The 22,336-nt window shown below is 40.1% G+C and overlaps 1 protein-coding gene across 1 annotated transcript in view; it reads left to right on the forward strand.

Annotated features, from left to right (window-relative positions):
* The window catches only part of GUCY2C (guanylate cyclase 2C), an 86,526-nt gene extending 65,171 nt beyond the window's left edge, over nucleotides 1-21,355 (forward strand). The window contains exons 20-27 of the mRNA XM_007944470.1: nucleotides 1,558-1,649; nucleotides 5,062-5,220; nucleotides 10,850-11,042; nucleotides 13,496-13,670; nucleotides 15,564-15,662; nucleotides 17,154-17,248; nucleotides 19,354-19,430; nucleotides 21,181-21,355. Of these exons, the coding sequence (XP_007942661.1) occupies nucleotides 1,558-1,649; nucleotides 5,062-5,220; nucleotides 10,850-11,042; nucleotides 13,496-13,670; nucleotides 15,564-15,662; nucleotides 17,154-17,248; nucleotides 19,354-19,430; nucleotides 21,181-21,355 (1,065 nt within the window). The remainder of the gene's footprint in view (nucleotides 1-1,557; nucleotides 1,650-5,061; nucleotides 5,221-10,849; nucleotides 11,043-13,495; nucleotides 13,671-15,563; nucleotides 15,663-17,153; nucleotides 17,249-19,353; nucleotides 19,431-21,180) is intronic.
* The last annotated feature ends 981 nt before the right edge of the window (nucleotides 21,356-22,336 follow it).

The raw sequence follows: 22,336 nt of genomic DNA on the forward strand, positions 1-22,336 counted from the left end.
AGGAGCATCATCTAGTGGTGAATGTAAACAACCAGTGGCTGTACCCAGGCTCTGGTCCATTCCTGGGGTCAGGTTCAGGCACAGTGCAGGGACAGGGACTGCATTCAGTACCATTTGTGACCTTGCTTTTAGCCACAGTGAAGAACAAAGTTTATTTGATCAGACAGAAGCTGAATTCAGATTATAGCAGATGAGATGATGGTCCCATGGGCTTCCTCATGTCTCCCTCTTCTATTGTACTTCTCTTTCTGTACTTCTGAGCAGGGGTTTGAACCAGTTCAACTTTCCAGTTTTACCCCCTGCTGAGAATTTGTAGTTCTACCCCAAATATACTGAATCAGAATCCACAGTGTAACAAGATGCCAGGTGATTCCTAATAAATCCCTAGATGCTTATGTATACATAAGAATCATCAGGGGATCTTGTTACAATATAGATTCTGACTGTGTATCTGGGATGGAAATGAAAATTATCAGCAGCGGGTCAAACCAAAATGAACTGGTTCAAAGCTTTGCTTCTGAGATGTAGCTGTGCCTTACAATCACCTGGGGAACTTAAAAACAAAATACTGTTGCCCTTTGCCAGTGCAGTATTTGGGATATACTTAACTAAGCAATTTGCATTGTTTATCTGAAAAAGCACTTGACTGCTCACCAGAAGGCTGGCGGTTCAAACCCACCAGCCACTCCTCGGAAGGAAGGTTGGGCAATCCTACTTCCGTAGTGATACTGCCTCGGAAACCCAAGGAGGGGTCGCTATGAGTCATGGCCGACTCGACAGCAAACAACAACAACAACAACAACATCTGAAATTCAGATTTAACTGGGGTCCTGTATTTTTGTTTGCTAAATCTGGGAACCGTATTTATGCCGCATTACAGACCAATTAAATCAGAATCCCATGAGGTGGAGCCTGAGTATAAGAAATTTTTGTAAATGTTCTCCAGGCAGTTCTGGTGTTAGCCATGATTGAGAACCACCAGTGTATAATCTCACTCTCATTTAGTGTAACTTGTCTTATATACACTCAATCCTAATTATTCTTTGCCCTCCCCCAACATAAGCCCAGTAAACTCCCATAAAGTATTTTGTCTCTCCCATTGACTCATCCCCATCCAATGTAGGTCCCGAGGGAAGGGTTGGGTACAGTAAGGTGGGTGGTGATGCCTGAGACAGGATCTGCAGAGATCTCTTCTCCTCACTGTCAGAATTGGAGAAAATATCCCCTGCCTTAGTAATTCCTACTATAGAAGAGACCAAACTGAAACCAAATTCTCTGCCCCTGAATCAATTCCAACGCATAGTGATTCTATAGGACAGAGTAGAACTGTCCCAAAGGGTTCCAAGGCTGTAAATCCTTATGGAAGCAGACTGTCATATCTTTCTCCTGAGTAGGGGCTGGTGGATTCAAACCATCAGCTTTTTAAAGATTAGCAGCTGAGCACCTTAACCACTGCACCAGCAGGGCTCCTTTATCGCAGAGAACTGGATAGGAATTCAATCTTGATTGAGCTTACTGTCCCCTTACCTAATCTTATTGGCCCCTTGTTTCTTCTAGGTGTATCTACTTGTAAAAAGCTGTTGGGAGGAGGATCCAGAAAAGAGACCAGACTTCAAGAAAATTGAGAATACACTAGCCAAGATATTTGGGTATTCTTAAATTTTTATTTTTCCTCACTAATTTCAGATTGTTCTAATAGTTGACATTCAGGGTCATCTAAAGAATGAGTATGCCTATTCCAATAGAAAAATCCTAGACTGCAACAGCTGTCTAAAAAAAATTTATAATGATATGGAGACTAACAGTCCATTTCTCAGGGAAATACTCACTTGAAAATTTAAACACTCAAGGTCAAAACTTGCTGATCAAACAACAGATTGTGATGGATCATAAAGTTGTCTATTAAAAATATAGTTCCCAGGCCCCTCCAGTAATGAGGATTTAGACATTTAGTGTGGGTCCCGTGAATCTGTAAAAGAGCCCTGATGATTCTTCCAATCAACAAGTTTCTTAAGATCTTAAAATCCATCTAAGATCATCAATCTTAGCCCTAGGTACTTAAGACTTGTGTTAGCACCCAATGATCCAAAAACAAATCAAACTCACTGCCATCAAGTAAATTCTGACAGTTCATTCCAGCTCCAATTTTCTGGGGTTCTCTTTAGGTCAAAAGCTACAGATGCTTAATGAAACTAAAGCCAAGGGTTAGAGATAAAGTAAAGTTAGTGAAAGTGGGGTCATGTTTTGGTCGAGCTAAACTGTCAGTTGTGGGAATGAAGCAGGAAAGAAAACAGAATTTCATTGCTTTCCCCTCTTCCCACAACTTTATAAAGCTGTTACTCAGAGCAAACGAGATTGTACGTATGACAGGTGAAATTTAAGCTCATCATGATAAATTAGGCACCTGATAGTTAACCTTTAATACAGTGGTTCTCAAGCTTGGCTGCACATTGGAATCACCTGGGAAGCTTTAAAAACTACTGATGTCTGGGCTCAGAGACTCTAAAGTAATTGGTATGGGGTGCAGGCTGACTCCCCAGGTGATTAAAGAATGCAGTCAAGATTAAGAAAACTGCCTTAATTGAATTAATTAATTATGGAATAAGATAAGATAATAAATAATTTGTCTTCATCCCTAACACCTGCTCCCTCACCCATTTCCTCTAACTGGACTCTACTCATGATTTCAAAAACAATCTCATGGGAAGCTTGTTTGGGGAAAAAAAAAAAAAAAAGTTTCTTAATCCCAAACCCAGAAATTTAGAATATACTAAATGTTTAATAAGCATTCCTTCCTACCCTAGAGGATTCTGAGGCATCTTCTTCTGAGTTCAGAAAAGGTAACTTAAAATTGTTATTGTAATAATGAAATGAGTATGCTTTATTAAGCACCTCCAATTGCACCATATGAGTTCTGAACATTACCTCCAGTCCTCACAACTCATGAGGGCTTAAACACGTGTGTCTCCTTGGCACTAAGGCTTGTCAAATTTACCATTGCCACAAAAAGGGGCATCTCATCTAGGTCTCCTTGGTCTAACAAGCACCCAGAGTTAGGTTTTTTGCTTCAGGACCTTGACTCTCTGGCCCTCTTCTGAGGAGTACATAAGATAGAAGGTTCAGCTTTACTTTTCTTGATCCTTCTCTCAAATTTCCATTTATCACTTCTAAATCATTTAAAAAAATTTTTTCTGGTGTTTTCAACTTACTGAAAATAGATTATTAAAAATTTAGAAAATAAATGATCAAACAAAATAAAAACATCACCTGTTTTCCCACAGATGTTCTCCAGTTTTTTTAAAATAAAAATGAGGTTATAATTTTAGTTGTTTTATAATCTAATTTATTTCATTTAACAATATATAGAGAAATTTGTATGTGATTTAACTTTTCTAATTCATGTTTGGAAGCTCTGGTGGCATAGTGCCTAGGGCATTTGACTGCTAACCAGAAGGCTGGCAGTTCAAACCCACCAGCCACTCCTCGGAAGGAAGACTAAGCAATCTAATTTTGTAGAGATAACACCTCAGAAACCTAAGGAGGGGTCACTAAGAGTTGGAATCGACTCAACAGCAGTGAGTTTAATGACACATAAGATTCCATCATACCATAAAATCTTAACTACTCTAGTCATGTTATTTTCATGTTTGCTGTTTAAAGGATGCTGTGACTTCCTTTAAAGTTAATATTTATCACATTCCTGAATTTCCTTGGGATAATTCTTAGAATGAGATAGGTCAATAGCATTCTTAAAGCTTTTGACAACTTTTATCTGGTTGCCCTCTAGGAAGGTTGTACTGTTTATCTTCCCAACTTCTTATTTACACAGGTTACCAGTGTTTTAACATTTGTTTCTATTTTCTCTTATTAAATTTATTTCTATTTCTTCTGACATTAAAATTTTTTGTTGGCAATTTTGAAAAATATTTTATTATGTTTTTGGTGAAAATTTACAGCAAATTAGGTTCCCATTTAAGAATTTCTATACAAATCATATCATTCAATGACATTGGTTACATTTTTCACAATGTGTCAGCATTCTCATTATTTCCATTCTGTTTGTTCTGTTTCCATTAATCTAGCTTCCCTACACTTCTTTTACCTTTTCAGTTTTTGCTTTAGGGTAAATGCTGATTGTTCAGTTTCTAATAGATGATTATTTAAAGGAGTACTCACTAGTGATAATGTTTATTTTATGAGTCAATCAGTTATTTGGTTGAAAAGTAACCTCCAGGAGTAGCTTCTGTTCGAAGTTTAAAGGATATCCCTGGGCGATAGTCTCAGGGGTTCCTCTATTCTCTACTGGTCCAGTAGGCCTGGTTGTTTTTGTGAATTTGAGGTTTGTTCTACATTTTTCTCCCATCATCTCTGTGACCATCTATTGTGTTCTTGGTCAGAACAGTCAATACTGGTAGCTGGACACCAGCAGTTTTTTGGTCTTGGGATAGGTGAGAATGGGGTTCATGTGGGCAATCAGTCCTTTAGACCTAGTTTCTTCTTTGAGTCTTTGGTTTCTTCTTTCTCTTTTGCTCCAGATGAGTAGAGACCAATAAGTTGCATCTTAGATGACCACTAACAAGCTTTTAAGATCCCAATGCTACTCACCAAACTAGGATGTAAAACATTATCTTTATGAACTATGTCTTGCCAATTGGCTGAGTGGTCCACGGGACTATGACCCTGAGCCTTCCAATCCAGTAAACCTATCCCACAAAGTGTTTATGTCTAGAAAATATCCATAACTGTGCCCCCTATGTACTTTATTATGTATATGAATCTTTATGCAGCACACACAAACATGTATATATACATATGCCTACAGGTATACATGCATATCCATATACTCACATGTGCCTTCATATACACATATATGCATACTATCTACTTAGATAACTACACATGTATTTTTGGTTGTTATTACTGTTTTTGCAAAATTGTATTGCTGACCAGTTTTGTTTTTAATTTTTTAATTACCTGTTCATCATATTTGCCCATTGTTTTAGTGGATATTCATGGTTTCATAACAATGTGTAAGGCCTCCTTATCTATTACTATCTACAGCCTTTTTCATGACCAAAAAAATGAAAGTTATATGGACACCTTGATCCGACGTCTACAGCTATATTCTCGAAATCTGGAACATCTGGTAGAGGAAAGGACACAGCTGTACAAGGCAGAGCGGGACAGAGCTGACAGACTTAACTTCATGCTGCTCCCAAGGTAAGACAAGTTGTCCTACAGATGTGGTTTCCCAGGATTCCACAGGCATACCTCATAGCTGACAGCTGAAAGTTTCAGCATATCTGTGCAGCATTGTTTTTCTTTGTGTCTATGAAATGTTGCATAGTCTTCAGCAGACTATTGGGTTTCAAAATGCATATACCTTGCCACACCTTACTCTGGCCTGTATTACTTAGATGAAAGAGATTATTTTCAAGTAGGACTTTGAACTGTTTCATTCTGGTTCAACCCCCTTCAAAAAATTTGTATTACCGCCCCAGATATACTGAATCAGAATTTACGTTTTAGCAAGATCCCCAGGAGTTTCTTAGAAAATGTAGATTCTGATTCAGTATATCTGATTCAGTATATAGTCTCCTTGCTTTGATCTTTTCACCTCAAGTAGAAGCCAAGTTATAAGAAGTAGGAACAGACTTTAGTGTAGGAGACAGGGAACACACATGAGATGTCTCACTGTGGAGCATCGGTGGCCTGACCACCATTTTGTAAAGCATTAATACAGTTGTGCCAAGCAAGCAAGAAAGAAAGGTTGAAATTCCCCATGCAGCAGGCCAAGGACAGCCTTGGTTTAAAATTTTGTAAGTGTTGGTAGTCACGTAATAACTGAGGAACATTAAGATAAACAAGGAATTAAAATCTGAAGAGCAAGGAAATAGGGTTGGGCCAAGGAGCCCAAAGCTATACACAAATGAGAAGTAAAGCTCTCTTCTCATTAAAGTATAATAAATTGTCTTATTTGATTGAAGGTAAGCTAGGAAGTCCAGGATTGGGTTAAATCATAGAAACTGAGATCAGCTAAGCCTGACTTAAAATCATGGTTCCACCACCTACTACTGATACGCAATTTTTGGGCAACTTACGTAAATACACCGAGCTTCAGTTTCCCATCTGCCTCACAGGAGGCTCTAAGAATTCCCTGAGATATTCTACAGGATATAAGGTGCTTAGCATGGAGTCTGGAATGTCCATGGTTGTTATTATATGTAGCTATTATTAGATATTATTATAATGATATAATACAAGGTTTTGTATATTATTTGTATTATTATTTTATTTTTACCCTTGCTTCCTTTAGAATATCAGTTATATGTGAGTAAAGGAAAAATTTTGAGATTATATGTGCTGTTTTCTAAATAAATAGTTTCTCTTTTACAAACCTTAGTGAAGAGGCAGGAGTTACACATAGGCTCTGTTCCATCATCAGGGCCTGGAGCAAGCCTGTTGCAGAACCCACCTGCCCTCAGAGTGCACAGGAAGAGGGTGGGGATGGTGTCCTAGGAGTAAGCTGGAACCTTAAGACCAGATACCACCTAAATATTTATTTAAACAATACCCACTGGGGTACTGAAACAGATTAAAATAGATTTTCTTCTTGTGGGGCTCCTTTTAAAAGCAACAACCTGCTATTAAACTCACATTTTAAGTCACAGCTCTTCCTTCATTTATCTACCTACATTAATTTCTCCCTCTGGGTGATTCATTAATTTCCAACTCATATGACTTTTCAGATATTAGCTGCAAAATGAAGGGCAAAAAATGGCGGGACATCAAATTTAATCATTACATCTATGTAGCCCCTAAAATACTCTGTGCTCTAATAGTGGGCAAGTCAAGGCCAGCCATCCTAAAATGCCCCTGTGAGTCCAAGGAGCTACACCAAGGACTGTTTATGAAATGTCCCAAGTTATGTCACTGCACTAAATGACTCCCTTCCATGCTCTGGTAGCATGCTCAGGAGCTCTGGTAGCATAGTGCCTAAGGCACTTGACTGCTAACCAGAAGGCTGGCAGTTCAAACCCACCAGCCACTCCTTGGTAGGAAGGTTGGAGAATCTACTTCCATAATGATACTGCCTTCGAAACCCAAGGAGGGGTCACTATGAGTCAGACTTGAGGGCACATAACAACAATGCTCTGGAGGTTCTCTAAATGAGTGTTGGAATTCCTTGTAGTTTGTTTGTTTTCTAGGGAAGTGCCAGGCATTCATCTTTCCCTACAAAGCAACAAACCTCCAGATCTTCCCTATCCCCTTGAATGGCCAAGGCCTGGGTGTGGAGGAAGTATGGTGCAATAAAAGGACTCAAGAGCAGATGTTGTGCAGTTCTAGTTTTATTCTGCCCTTTGCAGCTGTAAGACCACATGAAAGTAGAACTTCCTCCTTAGGCCTCAGCTTTCTCATCTGTAAAAGTAAGGGATTTATTCTTGATGACTTCTATGATACCTCTTAGCTTTTAGGTTCTGATTCTAGTAGTTCCATATTCAGAAAAGGGCAGACAGGAGAGAATCCAGCCTCTGTCAGCTCCCATGCCCTTAGCTCAATGATTTGGCAACTTGGCACATAAAGGAAGCGTTAAGTCCTCTCTTGGGTTTCTCTCCTACTTCTGGGTTTAATAAACTGCTTATGTAGATCTCTTCAAAGGAGCTCTTGTGGTGCAGTGGCTAAGGCATCTGTCTGCTAACCAGAAAGTCAGCAGTTTGAGCCCACCAGCTGCTCCGGGGGAGAAAGATGAGGTAGTCTGCTTCTGTAAAGATTTACAACCTTGGAAATCCTATGAGGCAGTTCTACTCTATCCTATAAGGTTGCTATGAGTCCAAATCAACTTAACAGCAGTGGGTTTAGTTTTGGAATACATATATGCACTTGCTCACTTATTATCATTTTCACCCACTTGTTACCAGTTTTAGCAAATTCTTAGCTTATTTCCATAGTGATTGACTTCACTTTTAAAGGAACCAAATCTGGTTGTCACTCATTCACTCACTCACTCACTCACTGCTGTAGTTCTGACTCATGGTGACCCCTCCTCGGGTTTCTGAGGTGGTATCACTATGGAAATAGATTGCCCAATCTTCTCTTCAAGGAGTGGCTGTTGGGTTTGAACCACTAGCCTTCTGATTGTTGTTGTTGTTGTACCTTAGGCACTATGCCACCAGAGCTCCCTGGCTCACACTATACCAAAATAAATATTTAAATGTATTATACCTTCATAGAGAGCCAAAGTATGATCTTGAATATATCCCTCCTGAATTTAGAGATCATCTAAAGAATAGATTTGATGCATTGAACACCAACGAACGAAAGCCAGATGAATTATGGGAAGATATCAAGAACATTATCCATGAAGAAAGCAAGAGATCACTAAAAAGACAAGAAAAGAAGAGAAGACCAAAGTGGATGACAGAAGAGACTCTGAACCTTGCCCTTGAGCAGAGAATAGCTAAAACAAATGGAAGAAATGAAAAGGTAAAAGGGCTGAACAGAAGATTTCAAAGAGCAGCTCGAGTAGACAAAACCAATTACTATAATGAAATGTGCAAAGACCTGGAGTCTGAAAACCAAAAGGGAAGAACATGCTCAGCATTTCTCAAACTGAAAGAACTGAAGAAAAAATTGAAGCCTCGAGTTGCAATATTGAGAGATTCTATGGGCAAAATATTGAATGATGCAGGAAACATCAAGAGAAGATGGCAGGAATACACAGAGTCACTGTACCAAAAAGAACTGATGGATCTTCATCCATTTCAGGAAGTGGCATATGATCTAGAACCAATGGTAATGAAGGAAGAAGTCAAAGCTGCAATGAAAGAACTGGCGAAGAACAAGGCTCTGGGAATTGGTGGCATACCGATTGAGATATTTCAACAAACAGATGCCCCATTGGAGGCACTCACTCAGTTATGCCAAGAGATTTGGAAGACAGCTACCTGGCCAACTGACTGGAAGAGATCCATATTTGTGCCCATTCCAAAGAAAGGTGATCCCACAGAATGTGGAAATTATCAAACAATATCATTAATATTGCAAGCAAGTAAGATCTTACTGAAGATAATTCAGAAAGGTTTGCAGCAGTATATTGACAGAGAACTTCCAGAGGTTCAAGCCGGATTCAGAAGAGGACGTGGAACAAGGGATATCATAGCTGTTGTCAGATAGATCTTGGCTCAAGGCAAAGAATACCAGAAAGATGTTTACTTGTGTTTTATTGACTATGTAAAGGCATTTGATTGCGTGGATCATGACAAATTATGGATAACATTGAGAAAAATGGAAATTCCTGAGCACTTGATTGTACTCATGAGGAATCTGTACCTTGACCAGGAAGCTGTCGTTCGAACAGAACAAGGGCACACTACATGGTTTAAAATCAAGAAGGGAGTGCGTCAGGGTTGTATCCTTTCTCCACACTTATTCAATCTATATGCTGAGCAAATAATCCGAGAAGCTGGCCTGTATGAAGAAAAACATGGTATCAGGATTGGAGGAAGAATCATTAACAACCTGAGATATGCAGACGATACAACTTTGCTTGCTGAAAGTGAGGATGACTTAAGGCACCTACTGATGAAGATTGAAGAATACAGTCTGCAGTATGGATTACATCTCAATATAAAGAAAACAAAAATCCTCACAACTGGACCAATGAGAAGCATCACAATAAATGGAGAGAAGATTGAGGTTGTCAAGGAATTCACGTTGCTTGGTTCTACAATCGATGCCAACGGAAGCAGCAGTCAGGACATTAGACGATGTGTAGCATTGGGAAAGTCAACTGCGAAGGAACTGTATCAAGTGCTGAGGATCAAGGATATCTCCTTGAGGACTAAGGTGCACCTGACACAAGCCATGATATTTCCAATCGCCTGGTATGCATGTGAGAGCTGGACAATGAATAAGGAAGACCGAAGAAGAGTTGATGCTTTTGAGTTGTGGTGCTGGCGAAGAATGCTGAAAGTACCATGGACTGCTAAAAGAACTAACAGATCTGTCCTGGAGGAAGTGCAGCCAGAACGCTCCTTGGAAGCAAGAATGGCCAGACTTCGTCTCACCTATTTTGGTCATGTTGTAAGAAGGGACCATTCCCTGGAGAAGGATGTCATGCTTGGTAGGGTGGAGGGTCGACGAAAGAGGGGGAGGCCTTCAATGAGATGGATTGACACAGTGGCTGCGATGATGGGCTCAAGTATAGCAGGGATTGTGGGGCTGGTGCGGGATCGGGCAGTGTTTCGTTCTGCTGTGCATGGGGTCGCTATGAGTTGGAAACGACTCGACGGCACTTAACAACAACAACAACAACAACAATACCTTCATAGTGATACTAACCAATGTTATGTTAAATCTTCCAGAGAGGTAACATTATTGACTCTGATGAGAAAGTCAGACGTGATAACTATAACGATTCAAGCTCTTACATTAATAGCACACTCTCCCTCTCATATCTATAAGACTCTGGTTATCAGTAGAGAAATAATATGTAGGCAAGTACATATATGTATTAGGGTTGTATATGTAGGCAAGAGTGCATATGTATTAAGGTTATGTATGTATTATGGTTACATGTGTGTATGTATTAGGATAGTAATCACATACTAAGTTAATGCTGAATCTGCTTATATTCATCTGTATTAAAACACATGTATTATATTTGTAAGCATATAATATGTTCATGTAAATGGTATATGCAACCTACCTTTGCTGCCTAGCCACCTAATTCACTGGAAATCCCAAATTCTCTAAATTCTGGTGGACAATTACTACTCAGTCTTAAAGATTCATGCAAGAAAAGAAAAAATTACTGAAGTTGAAGACACGTTTTTCCTTCCTCCCCTAGGCTAGTAGTAAAGTCTCTGAAGGAGAAAGGCATTGTGGAGCCTGAACTATATGAGGAAGTTACAATTTACTTCAGTGACATTGTGGGTTTCACTACTATCTGCAAATACAGTACTCCCATGGAAGTGGTGGACATGCTCAATGACATCTATAAGAGTTTTGACCACATTCTCGATCACCATGATGTCTACAAGGTAAACACTTCAACTAGCAGGGCTAAAAAAAATTGTCTGCCCCAAGGTCATCAAGCTGGAATTGATTGTTCCTATTGGGAGCTCTGGTAGCGTAGTGCCTAAGGCACTTGACTGCTCACCAGAAGGCTGGCGGTTCAAACCCACCAGCCACTCCTCGGAAGGAAGGTTGGGCAATCTACTTCCGTAGTGATACTGCCTCGGAAACCCAAGTAGGGGTCGCTATGGGTCAGGTCTGATTCCACAGCACACAACAACAACAACAACAAAATTATTACTTATGTTTGCCTTCTCTAGTTTAAGACTGAATGAATTAGTGGTTGAATTCAACCTAAAAGTGAGAAGAAGTAGAAAAATAAAAGGCTTTGAAAGTCAAAATGACTGTGTAACTTTAAGAAGCTATAGGAAAAAAATAATATGAAGTTCAACAGAAGGAATTTTGGATGGTAAATTTAGAGCAAAGGGTTTACTCTAAAATCATCTCCAAAAAAGGGACAATGTTTAGCCTGATTTAGAAATGAAGCAAAGAAGATACCAGAGTTACAATAAGGAGAACTAGAATCAGTTCATCTATTATCTTTTTTGTTGTTGTTGAAATAGGAAGAGTTGTTGTTGTTATGTGCCTTAGGCACTATGCTACCAGAGCTCCCTGATAGGAAGAGTAGCCAACATCATTCAAAGGAGGGAAACAGAACAGGGAGAGAATTCTGTAATATTCAGAATGAGATATATTATCTGACTAGGGTGGTAGCCAGTTACAGGCTAATGATGTATATGATTCAGAAAAGTAAATGATTGAATTCTCACATTTCCACGTTGGAAAAGCATCATAGCATACGTGATAAGTAACTTAAGAATTAGAGAACTACATCTAAATCCCAATTTTGTGTGACTTCATAAAATATACTTAACCTAATCAAGTCTAATTTTACCAATATATAAAATATTTGGATGATATAATCTAATTAAATGGTTATTGTGGAGATTATTGAGAAACTATACACCTGAAACACAGTAATGTTTAAATAAAGTTTAGATAATAGTTCATATAATAGTCTGTCTATAAGAACCCTCAGAGAAGACTTCCCTTTTATGGTTTGTTTTAGCCCAGTCCTCCTCCTTAGTATTAGTGTTAATAAGTAGGCCATATTAATTACAGTTCCTGTTAGAAAATTATGCATTTTAGAGAAAGTTGGCAGAACGAAGTTAATGAACAAATATCAGAACTATATATATATATATATCAGAATGCATATGATTATATAAATAAAATTACACCCACTCCTCACTTATCAACATGGTTAGGTTCCAAATCATTATGCAAAATTGGGGTTATGCAGAGTTGAGAGTCAGGGACAGTACCCCATCTTCAATCTGATATCTTCCACCCTTTGTTCACTGCCCATGGGGCACCCCAGCAGCAGGTCTTGGGATGTGTATGGCACAGAGGACCCCCTTTTCCCACCATGCCTTCTTCCCACCACAGAGGCCATGGGAGCTGGGATTAGTAGTGGTGGGGTGTTGCCAGCAGCCTTCCAATGCCCTCCCTGGGTGAGGACCTGGCTCTGTTCTCTGCCCAGAGCCCATACTGGGTGGGGACCCTCTCATCCTCTATCTGCCCCACCTGTGCAGTCCTGTACAGCCTCCTTCCCATTCTCCTATTGCCCCCCTCCCCCACCTACCTCTCTGGCACCTTCAGGCCCTCGCCTGGCCTCCCTCTGCCTGCCTGCAACCTCATGTTGTTCTGCTGTCACCCCAGCCCTCTGTGGCCATACTGAGATGTCACAGACAAATGAATGGGAGAAGGCCTCCCACAGCTAGTTGGCCACTGTCTTTCAAGTGAGCCAGTTGTCACCAGGACCTTTGGTACATCATCTGAGGTGGCCCGCAGAGGAGGCCCTGGAAGCAGCCCCACGTGGGATCCCAGACCATAGGAGGTACTGCCTGAGAAATTTTTCAAAGTTATCACAAATACAAAATGTCAGATAACAAGACAGTCAATAAGTAGGTGTAACGTGAGAAAATGATAAATGCTAACAATAACTTTTCTAGCAATTAAGGGTGCTTTTAGATAAATTTAATAAAGCAATGACAATCCATTAGAAAATGTTAATGTTTTCTCCAAGAGTTAAAGACCAATTTAATAAAATGCATAAAACCATTTAGATTGTTTAAACATTAATAGAATTGTCACCACATCTAGATGATTTATATTAAGTATTCTTATATGATTAAATTTCCACATAACTCTTTAATCACCCATTTACCTAGACTATAAAAACTGTTAAGTAATCAGCATAGAATTAGTCTTGAACTGGCCCCAGAAAAAATGTACAAAGCTATGCTCACACTGAGTTCCCAATAAACTTCGGTGTTTGATATGTGATTAAGTGCTTCTGTTTAATTTCTGAGCCTTTTAAAGGGGCAGATCTGCTGATGAGACACTATTTCCATAGGTGGAGACCATTGGTGATGCCTATATGGTGGCTAGTGGTTTGCCTAAGAGAAATGGAAACCGGCATGCAATAGACATCGCCAAGATGGCCTTGGATATCCTCAGCTTTATGGGGACCTTCCAGCTGGAGCATCTTCCCGGCCTGCCAATATGGATCCGCATTGGAGTCCACTCTGGTATGGAATTGATCATCTTAGCAAGTGGGAACTATGTGTACCTCTGTGTAACAACTAAATGAGAAAGGATAAAGGGTCTTCAAATGTGATGGGTTTTCACATGAGGTTTACTTTTGAATTCTGTCACTATATATTGTATATATTATATATATCCTGACATTTTTAACCAGAATCACTTGAGAATTCTAAAATAATGCCCAAGGTTCTCTTGGTTGTTCACCTTTGACTCCTGGAATGATAAACGCTAACCAGTTCCTAAAACAAGAAGCTTTGGGCTTCCTATTTAGTCACAATGTTGTTGTTGTTGTTGTTATGTGCCATCGAGTCAAACCTGACTCATAGCAACCCCTCCTTGGGTTTCCGAGGCAGTATCACTACGGAAGTAAGATTGCCCAACCTTCCTTCCGAGGAGTGGCTGGTGGGTTTGAACCACCAGCCGTCTGGTTAGCAGGCAAGTGTCTTAGCCACTATGCTACCAGAGCTCCCTTTATTTACTCCCCATTCCCACTACCTTCCTCCATTTGACCTGTGTATTTTTTTTTTTTTTCCACTAAAACGCTATAGTCTCTTAAGCAGATTAGATTATATACAGAGAGGAAAAAACAAAACAAGCTAGTCAGATTCCTATATTAAAAGGACATTTATGCTCTCTACCATCTTTTCGCTCCCACCTTCCTTCCAATCACACAATTATACTTCAAAGGTCACTTCAAAGACCATGAAAGTTGTCTAGCCTTGAGCTGGGAGATTTGGGGATATGATTTACAAATATCGTAGAAAAAACTAGTTGGAGAGGAACTCCAGAGTCATTTAGATTAATTCTTTGCAGGGTATATATCCCAAGATAAATAGTCATATAGCCACTTTTAGAATAACTCCAGGACTCCCAAAAAACTATTTCTCAACACAACTCACTCTATTAATGAATAGTTGTCATTGTCATACAGTTGTTCCTTGGGTTAAATTAAATCAAACTTCCTGTATTTGTTGGCATTGACCCTTTTTCTGGCCTCAACTTCACAGAAGAGCCCTGGTGGTGCAGTTGGTAAGCTCTTGGCTGCTAACCAAAAGGTTGGCAGTTCAAACCCATCAGCCATTCTACAGGAGAAAGATGTGTCAGTCTGCCTCTGTAAAGATTCCAAAACCATACTCACTGCCATAGAGTTGATTCCAACTGGTGGGTTCCAACCATCAACCTTTTGGGTAGCAGCCTAATGGCTTAACCACTGTACCACCAGAGCTCCTTCTATAAATATTATAGCCTTAGAAACCTTATGGGTTATAGCCTTGGAAACTTCTACTCTGTTCTTAGGATCATTATGAGTCAGAACAGACTCATCAGCAATGGTTTGGTTTTTGGTTAAGCTTCACAGAAGATCCAGAGCAGAGTGCAGAAAGAGGTCAAACTACAGAAGACTTCCCGCCTTTGTGACCTAGATCTCTAGACAACATGACTTCTTGCTTAGTGCAAATGAACTTTTCTGTGCTACAGAAAAATACTTTCTGAAGCATGTGTTGAATAATGATGCTTACCTCATTGGATATCCATTTAAACAAGCATCACAGTTCACAAGGAGCTCTGGTGGCATAGTGGGTAAGACAAAAAGTCAGTGGTTCAAATCCACCAGTTGCTCCATGGGAAGAAGATGAGGCAATCTATTCCTGGAAAGATTTACATCCTTGCAAACCCAATGGGGTTGCTATGACTTAGAATTGACTCAATTGCAGTGTTTGATTTTTTTTTAATCACAGTTCACATTCCACACCCTCAGCACTTCTCCAAGACATTATGTTCTCAGGATTGTGCCTCTGAGAAGAGACTTATCCATCTTAATTAACTCTGCTCTAAACTTTCCATTGTCTCCACTTCCTGCTTTCTGTCCTCCATTTCAGGTCCCTGTGCTGCAGGAGTGGTGGGGATCAAGATGCCTCGGTATTGCCTATTTGGAGATACTGTCAACACAGCCTCCAGGATGGAATCCACTGGCCTTCGTAAGAATGTGGAATTTCTTTTGTTTTTTTTTAGAAGGCAGAGATCCGTCTTCAAGCAGAAGGGAATTATAGGATAAAATGCACAATAAGGAGCTACAAAGTGCAGTGAAATGGAGAATGACCCTTCACAGTGGCAGAAAATAATCCTGTGTCCATCTCATACTTGCTGCATTTGGTTTTGTTGTTGTTGTTTATTGATAATTGTTTTATTTTTCCTTCTTTGCTTAGTTTTAGACTGTTTCTATTATGTTTGGCTCACTTGCAATTCATTCAGATGTGTTCTACCAGGAATAGTTATGAAATCTAGCATAGATTAAAGCAAGTTTTTAAAAAGTCAGTAGGCTTGATAGGGAGTATACACCATGGTTCAATTTCCTATTTTTCTTTTATCTGGTTTTCCTAGGAATTGCTTTTACTAAAGAAAAAATCTAAGTATTTGTTATATGCCAAAGTCTATATTGTATTTACCTGGCAAGAGAGAGGCACTATGTGTTACATATAGTAGATGCTCGATAAATATCATTGACAGGCATAGTAATAGAGATATATAGAATAGAGGCAAAACACATTGGTAGATGTGGGTGGGGCTTACCAAAACACAAGAGGCAAAATTGTATTTTGGCAGTTATTGGGTTCACCATGAGTCAGAATCTGCTCTGTGTCAACTAAGAAAGACAATGAATAATCTGGTACTGGTTTGTATCGAAAAAAAATCATGGTATAAAGGAAAGAACAAGGTTGGAGTCAGGCAGACTTGGATTAAATTATAACTATTTAGATCACTGGCTATGTAAATTGGAGGGAAAGTTACCTGTTCTTTTTATGCCCCAGAAAGATGAAAACATAAAATGAAGATGGGATACCAGCCTTCTAGGAGGGATTCTGGAAGGACTTGATGTGATGTTCGTAAGCACTTAGCAATCCTCTGATACATGGTAGACATACATTGTGAGGCTGCCATTATTCTTATCATTGTTACTGATTGTGACATGGCTATTAGACACCCATAGTGGGAAAGGTGGTCTACAGCAATGGATGGACCTATGAATTGAAATACCCTGGTGACTTGTTTGTCAGAAGAATAATAGTATCCTTAAGAGTAAAGTTTGAGAAAATCAAGACATGTAACTCTCTGTACTTTGCCCCCTACTTAGTGGAACTTTTACATGGGGATCCTACACCAGATTCCAACTCCCAAGCTTGCCACAAGCCAAATGCAAAACCAGGCCCCAGAGGCTACCAGTCTGACCTGGAATGAGAATCTATGGATCACAACCAGGGGAACCCCTTTATTCTGCACCTGGAAAATCAGTGCTAGACCCTCTTTCTTCCTATATGTGATAATATTTCTTATCTCACTGATATTACTTATAAGTGTTCTTCCAGCAAAGTATCTAAGATATCAAGAACACCCAAAACAAGGAGAAACAATGTGGCTATCTAACATTTCCACCTGGACATGATTTTTATTTCTCTCTTTCACACTGTCAGCCTTGAGAATTCATGTGAGTGGCTCCACTATAGCCATCCTGAAGAGAACCGAGTGTCAGTTCCTGTATGAAGTGAGAGGAGAAACATACTTAAAGGTAAGGAACCACAGAGGCAGTGCACAGAGCACTCACAGACACACATGTGCCACCTCCCTTGAGAAAGGACATCCAGAATGGATACCTTGTGGCTGGGGAAGTTAAGGAGCCTGAGGATGAGGAATTGTTTTCTGTGCTCCCCACAATGATCACTCACTATCCCCTGTAGGAGGAGCCACCACCAAAAAATATGAACTCAGAACTTTTCTTTACTCCATGGCATCTTTTTGATAATTGGAACTATGACCAATATATGATAAAATGCTGCCACATTTCTTCCACACATATCCAAACTTTATCCCCAGTTCCTTAAAGCCAGAGCTATAACCTGGTCTAGTATTTATTTAACGTAAGTCAAAACTCCCATCTCTTCACTTCCCTTCTCTCACTGAAAGATGCTGCTACTGTCTAAGGTCACTTCTCTTTACTGTTCTGAAGCTCTGGAGCAGTGACTCTCAAGATGTGGCCCACACTCCTGACAGCATCATTTGGGTGCTTGCTAAAAGGCAGATACCTGGACTCCCCACCAACCAATTAAACCACTTATGATGGACTTGACTCCAACTCATGGTGACTCCACTTGTGTGGGAGTAGAACTCACAAAGGTTTCCAATAGCTGCTTTTTCAGACCACCAGGCCTTTGCTTCCAGCACCTCTGGATGGACTTGAACCTCTGACCTTTTGGTTAACAGCAGAGTATATTAACCATTTATACCACCCAGGGACTCCAGCTCCCTACTAGGAGCTACTAAATAAGTCTTTCTGTAGGTGTAGATCAGGAATATGTATTTTAAACAAGCATTTCAACTCTAAATTCTCCATGTTTTGCCTTAAATTTAGATCAGCTGTTCCCAGTTGGCTATTAGGCTGCTTTTCATAGGTCATTACAATCTTTTCACAATTGATCTCAAGCAGAACTTCAAATTGACTCATTCCAGTTCAACCCCCCTCTGAGAATTTGCAGAATTTGCATTTCTACTCCAGATATACTGAATCAGAATTTAGAGTTTCCGCAAGATCCCCAGAGATTCTTACAGATTCACAATTGTTATATACATAAGAATCACCTGAGGACCTTGTGAAACTGTAAAATCTGATTCAGTATCTCTGGGTAGAAATGAAAATTTTCAGCAGGAGGTCCAACCACAATGAACTGGTGGGAGCCCTGATCTGAGGCTGATTATCAACTATCAGGTTATCTGGCTCCAGGAGTCATAATGATTCTGACCTTTAAACTTTGATTACAAATTGTAGAAGCCTACTTTTAGCAAGGTGCCTAACCTCACACTCACTTTTTGAGCCCTCCATAAATATGCTATTTGCACAGAGCATTCCCCACAAAATAGAAGTGGTTTTTGAATTAATATAGTCTAAACACAACTGGCAAACCTTTTTTTTAAAATGAATTATTTCCTTTTTTGATATAATCATCCAGTCCCCTTTCCAAAAATAAGTTCTAGCAAATACAGAGTTTCTAATAAGTTTCCATTCATGTTATAGCCTCCAAATACAAACATAAACTCGCTGCTGTCAAGTCGGATCCAACTCATAGCAACCACTCCTTGGGTTTCCAAGGCAATATCGCTACAGAAGTAGATTGCCCAACCTTCTTTCCGAGGAGTGGCTGGTGGATTTTTGCCACCAGAGCTCCTAGCCTCCAAATAGGACCCAACAAATATAACTTACTATTTACAATTTACACACTTAAGGAAGGGAAACAGTGGCAAAAAGAATGGGCTGGCAGGAAATGTGGGCAATGAAAACCAGTTGGATTTTTTGGCATAGCCTCTTTAATTTGGAGTTTTTGCATTGTTGTTATAGTGATGTTTTTGAAATGCCTTAGGGGGGAAAGAAAGAAAACTCTACTTTGAAAAACATGTCAGGGGAACAAGAAAAAGACTTATCTTTAAAATAGCACTTGGAAATAAAGATCTGTCTAGAGATAATGCAAAACATATCAGAAACATGTGGTACGCTTAAATATTGGCCCTAATGAGAAATTTGGAGGTCAAACGTCTCTGGGAAAAAGGACATGGTAGGAACAGTGGGCTAGCACTGCCTGTCTCATCTGTCCTTGATGGATATATACCTTTTTTGTTCACTAGGGACGAGGAACTGAGACCACCTACTGGCTGACCGGGGTGAAGGACCAGGAGTACAATCTGCCAGCCCCTCCAACTGTGTAAGCTGTGGATGTGGCAGGGAGGGAGAGGGACATTGGAAGTTTTGACTTTTTAAGTTGTACAATATACAGTCAATTTATTTTGGGGAAGTGTTTTGCAGGGTGGCAATGATAGATTGGATTCCAGGTAAGGGGCTATATACCCAGGAGACACTTTAGAAACCTCTTCTCTGGCTGCTAGAAACTAAGTATTCCAGACTTGCTCAGAAAAATAGGAATCAGTTTAGAATCCACTAATGCATGTCTAAAGAGCCCTGATGGCTCAGTGGTTAAGCACCCAGCTAACCAAAAGTTCAGCAGTTTAAACCTACCAGCCTCTTTGTGAGAGACAGATGAAGCAGGCTGCTTCCATAAAGCTTACAGGCTTTGGAAACCTTATGGGGCAATTCTCCTCTGTCCTATCAGGTTGTTATGAGTCTGAATGGCAACAGGAATGCATATCTCCTTCTGTTAAGAGCAGGGCATTCTAGAAGCAAAGAGCCTCTCTCTACATTTCCAGCCCTACCTGCATCTCACTGCTGAGACACTGAGGCAAACAGGGCCTCCCCACCACCTCACTCTAAGACTGCTGTTCTGAGTCTTCACATCAAGTTTGTGTTCTCCTTGAGATGAGGAAAGTAAAGTTTCAGGTCTAGCTAACAGGTTTCAGTTCTCCTAAATGTGACTCAAATTGTTATTCAGTTGCACATTGGTAGATGGTGCAGCAATCAGTCGTGTGGCTGTTGCCATGGCTTTTGCTATGGTAGAGAAATCTTGTCTCATAGACTCATAAGTGTGGACCCCAGACAGATGGGAAGCCTATGGAGATGCTGTTTTAGTTCCCTAGTGCTGCTGTAACAGAAATACCACAAGTGGGTGGTTTTAAAGAACAGAAATTTATTTTCTTACAGTTCAGGAGGTTAGAGGTCCAAATTCAGGGCACTAGTTCTAGGGGAAGGCTCGCTCTCTGTTGACTCTGGGGGAATATTCTTGTGCTCTTCACATGGCATCTATCTCCTCCTCCTCCCTCTTAGTGCCTACTTGTCTGTGTCTATGCTCCTTCTTATAACTCAGAAGTGATTAGGTTTAGAATACACCCTACAGCGATATGGCTCACTAACATAACAACAACAAAACCTATTCCCAAATGTTATTACATTCACAGGTATAAGGGTTCGGTTGCCAACACATATTTTGGAGGACATAATTCAATCCATAACATGCCAAAACAGCCTAGACATTTCTTGGGGCTCAGGTGACATGTCCTCTTACTAGGAGTACCACAGTTCATTCCTAACTCTTGAAACCCTTGAACCTTTTCTGAGCCCTCTACAAACAAGATCCACCCTTCTAGGTACATGCAGGACAAATGAATTTTTAGGACTGTGTGGCAGGGGCCCTAGCATCCTCCTTGCTTCTTTTCCCTGGCATGTTTTTCCCCTTCCTACAGTGGCATATGTCAATTTAGCTCCTCCTAACCATGTCTTCTAATTCTAGCAGCAGATTTTTTCACTGTGAAATTGAAACGTAATTTTCAATTTGAAATACATTCTGCTTACTCTATAACTACATATAGCAGGAGTGAACTATCTTAGGCTCATCAAAGACAAAGATCCCTTTGTAATTCTTTGTACTTCCTGCATCCAGCAATGTCTAGCACAGACTATGCATTCAGTGAGTATTTAACAAACTAAACTGTTTATTCTGAAACTAAGAGGTATTCTGTAAAAATTACTGAGAAGTTTCATTTTCCCTCCTCGACCCCTTCCAGGGAGAATCAACAGCGCTTGCAAGCAGAATTTTCAGACATGCTTGCCAACTCTTTACAGAAAAGACAGGCTGCAGGGATAAGAAACCGAAAACCAACAAGGATAGCCAGCTACAAAAAAGGGAGTCTGGAATACTTGCAACTGAACACCACAGGCAAGGAGAGCACCTATTTTTAAATGAGGCCTATGGACCTCATTTCATCCAGCTGTACTTGGACAGTGACCTCACGTGTCCTGAAAGCCTGCATTTTCCTGCCACCTCAAAGAGAAAAAGACTTCGATGCATTCTCCATGGCATTGGCTTTCCAGGTGGAACACAGACTGTCTTCTGTGAATCAGGTGTGAACTCTCAAGGCAGTACTCTCTTCTGCCCCAGGGAGCTTCCCCCTGGGTAAGAGGAAGAATGAATACACAAGCTAGAACCTGTGGAGATTTTTGTTCTTACTTCATTTATTTTGTTTTTGTTTTGTTAACTAACCCCTTTTCTTCCTGTTTTCATGATAGGTTTTTTTTTGTTGTTGTTGTTATTTTTTTTAATTGTCCCAATTATATTTTAAATGCCTTATTGACATTAAATTATATTTAACTCATAATTCTTGCAGAAAGCATGTTATATTTTAGGCAGGAATAAAAGTAAAAAGTTTACTGCATCTGTGTATATGTTTTCATCTATTCTATCCATTTTCCTGGAATGCGTCAGATATCATCTTGTGCTCACTGGAAAACTGATTAAATTCCCCTTCACTGAAGCAGGGCAGAGCTAGCATTGCTACTCAGAGGTTGTTGTCGTTGTTGTTATGTGCCATTGAGTCAGACTCGTAGCGACCCCTCCTTGGGTTTCCGAGACAGTATCACTACGGAAGTAGATTAACTCATCTTCCTTCCAAGGAGTGGCTGGTGGGTTTGAACCACCAGCCTTCTCGTTAGCAGTCAAGTGCCTTAGCCACTATGCTACCAGAGCTCCCCAGGGGTAAGAACCCTAAAATCAGTATCACTTGCTGCATATGAGGGTATTTTTGTGTCTGTCCTTGTGCAGTGAGAAATAAGATATGCAGCTGTCTTGGATCTGGGATAAAGTAAAATCCTATTTACCTATGAAGACATAGTGCTTTAAACTCTGCAGATATCTCCTTCGCACCATCTAGGAAGGAACCCTGG

This window comes from Orycteropus afer, unplaced genomic scaffold, assembly GCF_000298275.1.
Source record: "Orycteropus afer afer isolate SDZICR_OR568_19922 unplaced genomic scaffold, OryAfe1.0 scaffold00126, whole genome shotgun sequence".
Taxonomy (NCBI): Eukaryota; Metazoa; Chordata; class Mammalia; order Tubulidentata; family Orycteropodidae; genus Orycteropus; species Orycteropus afer.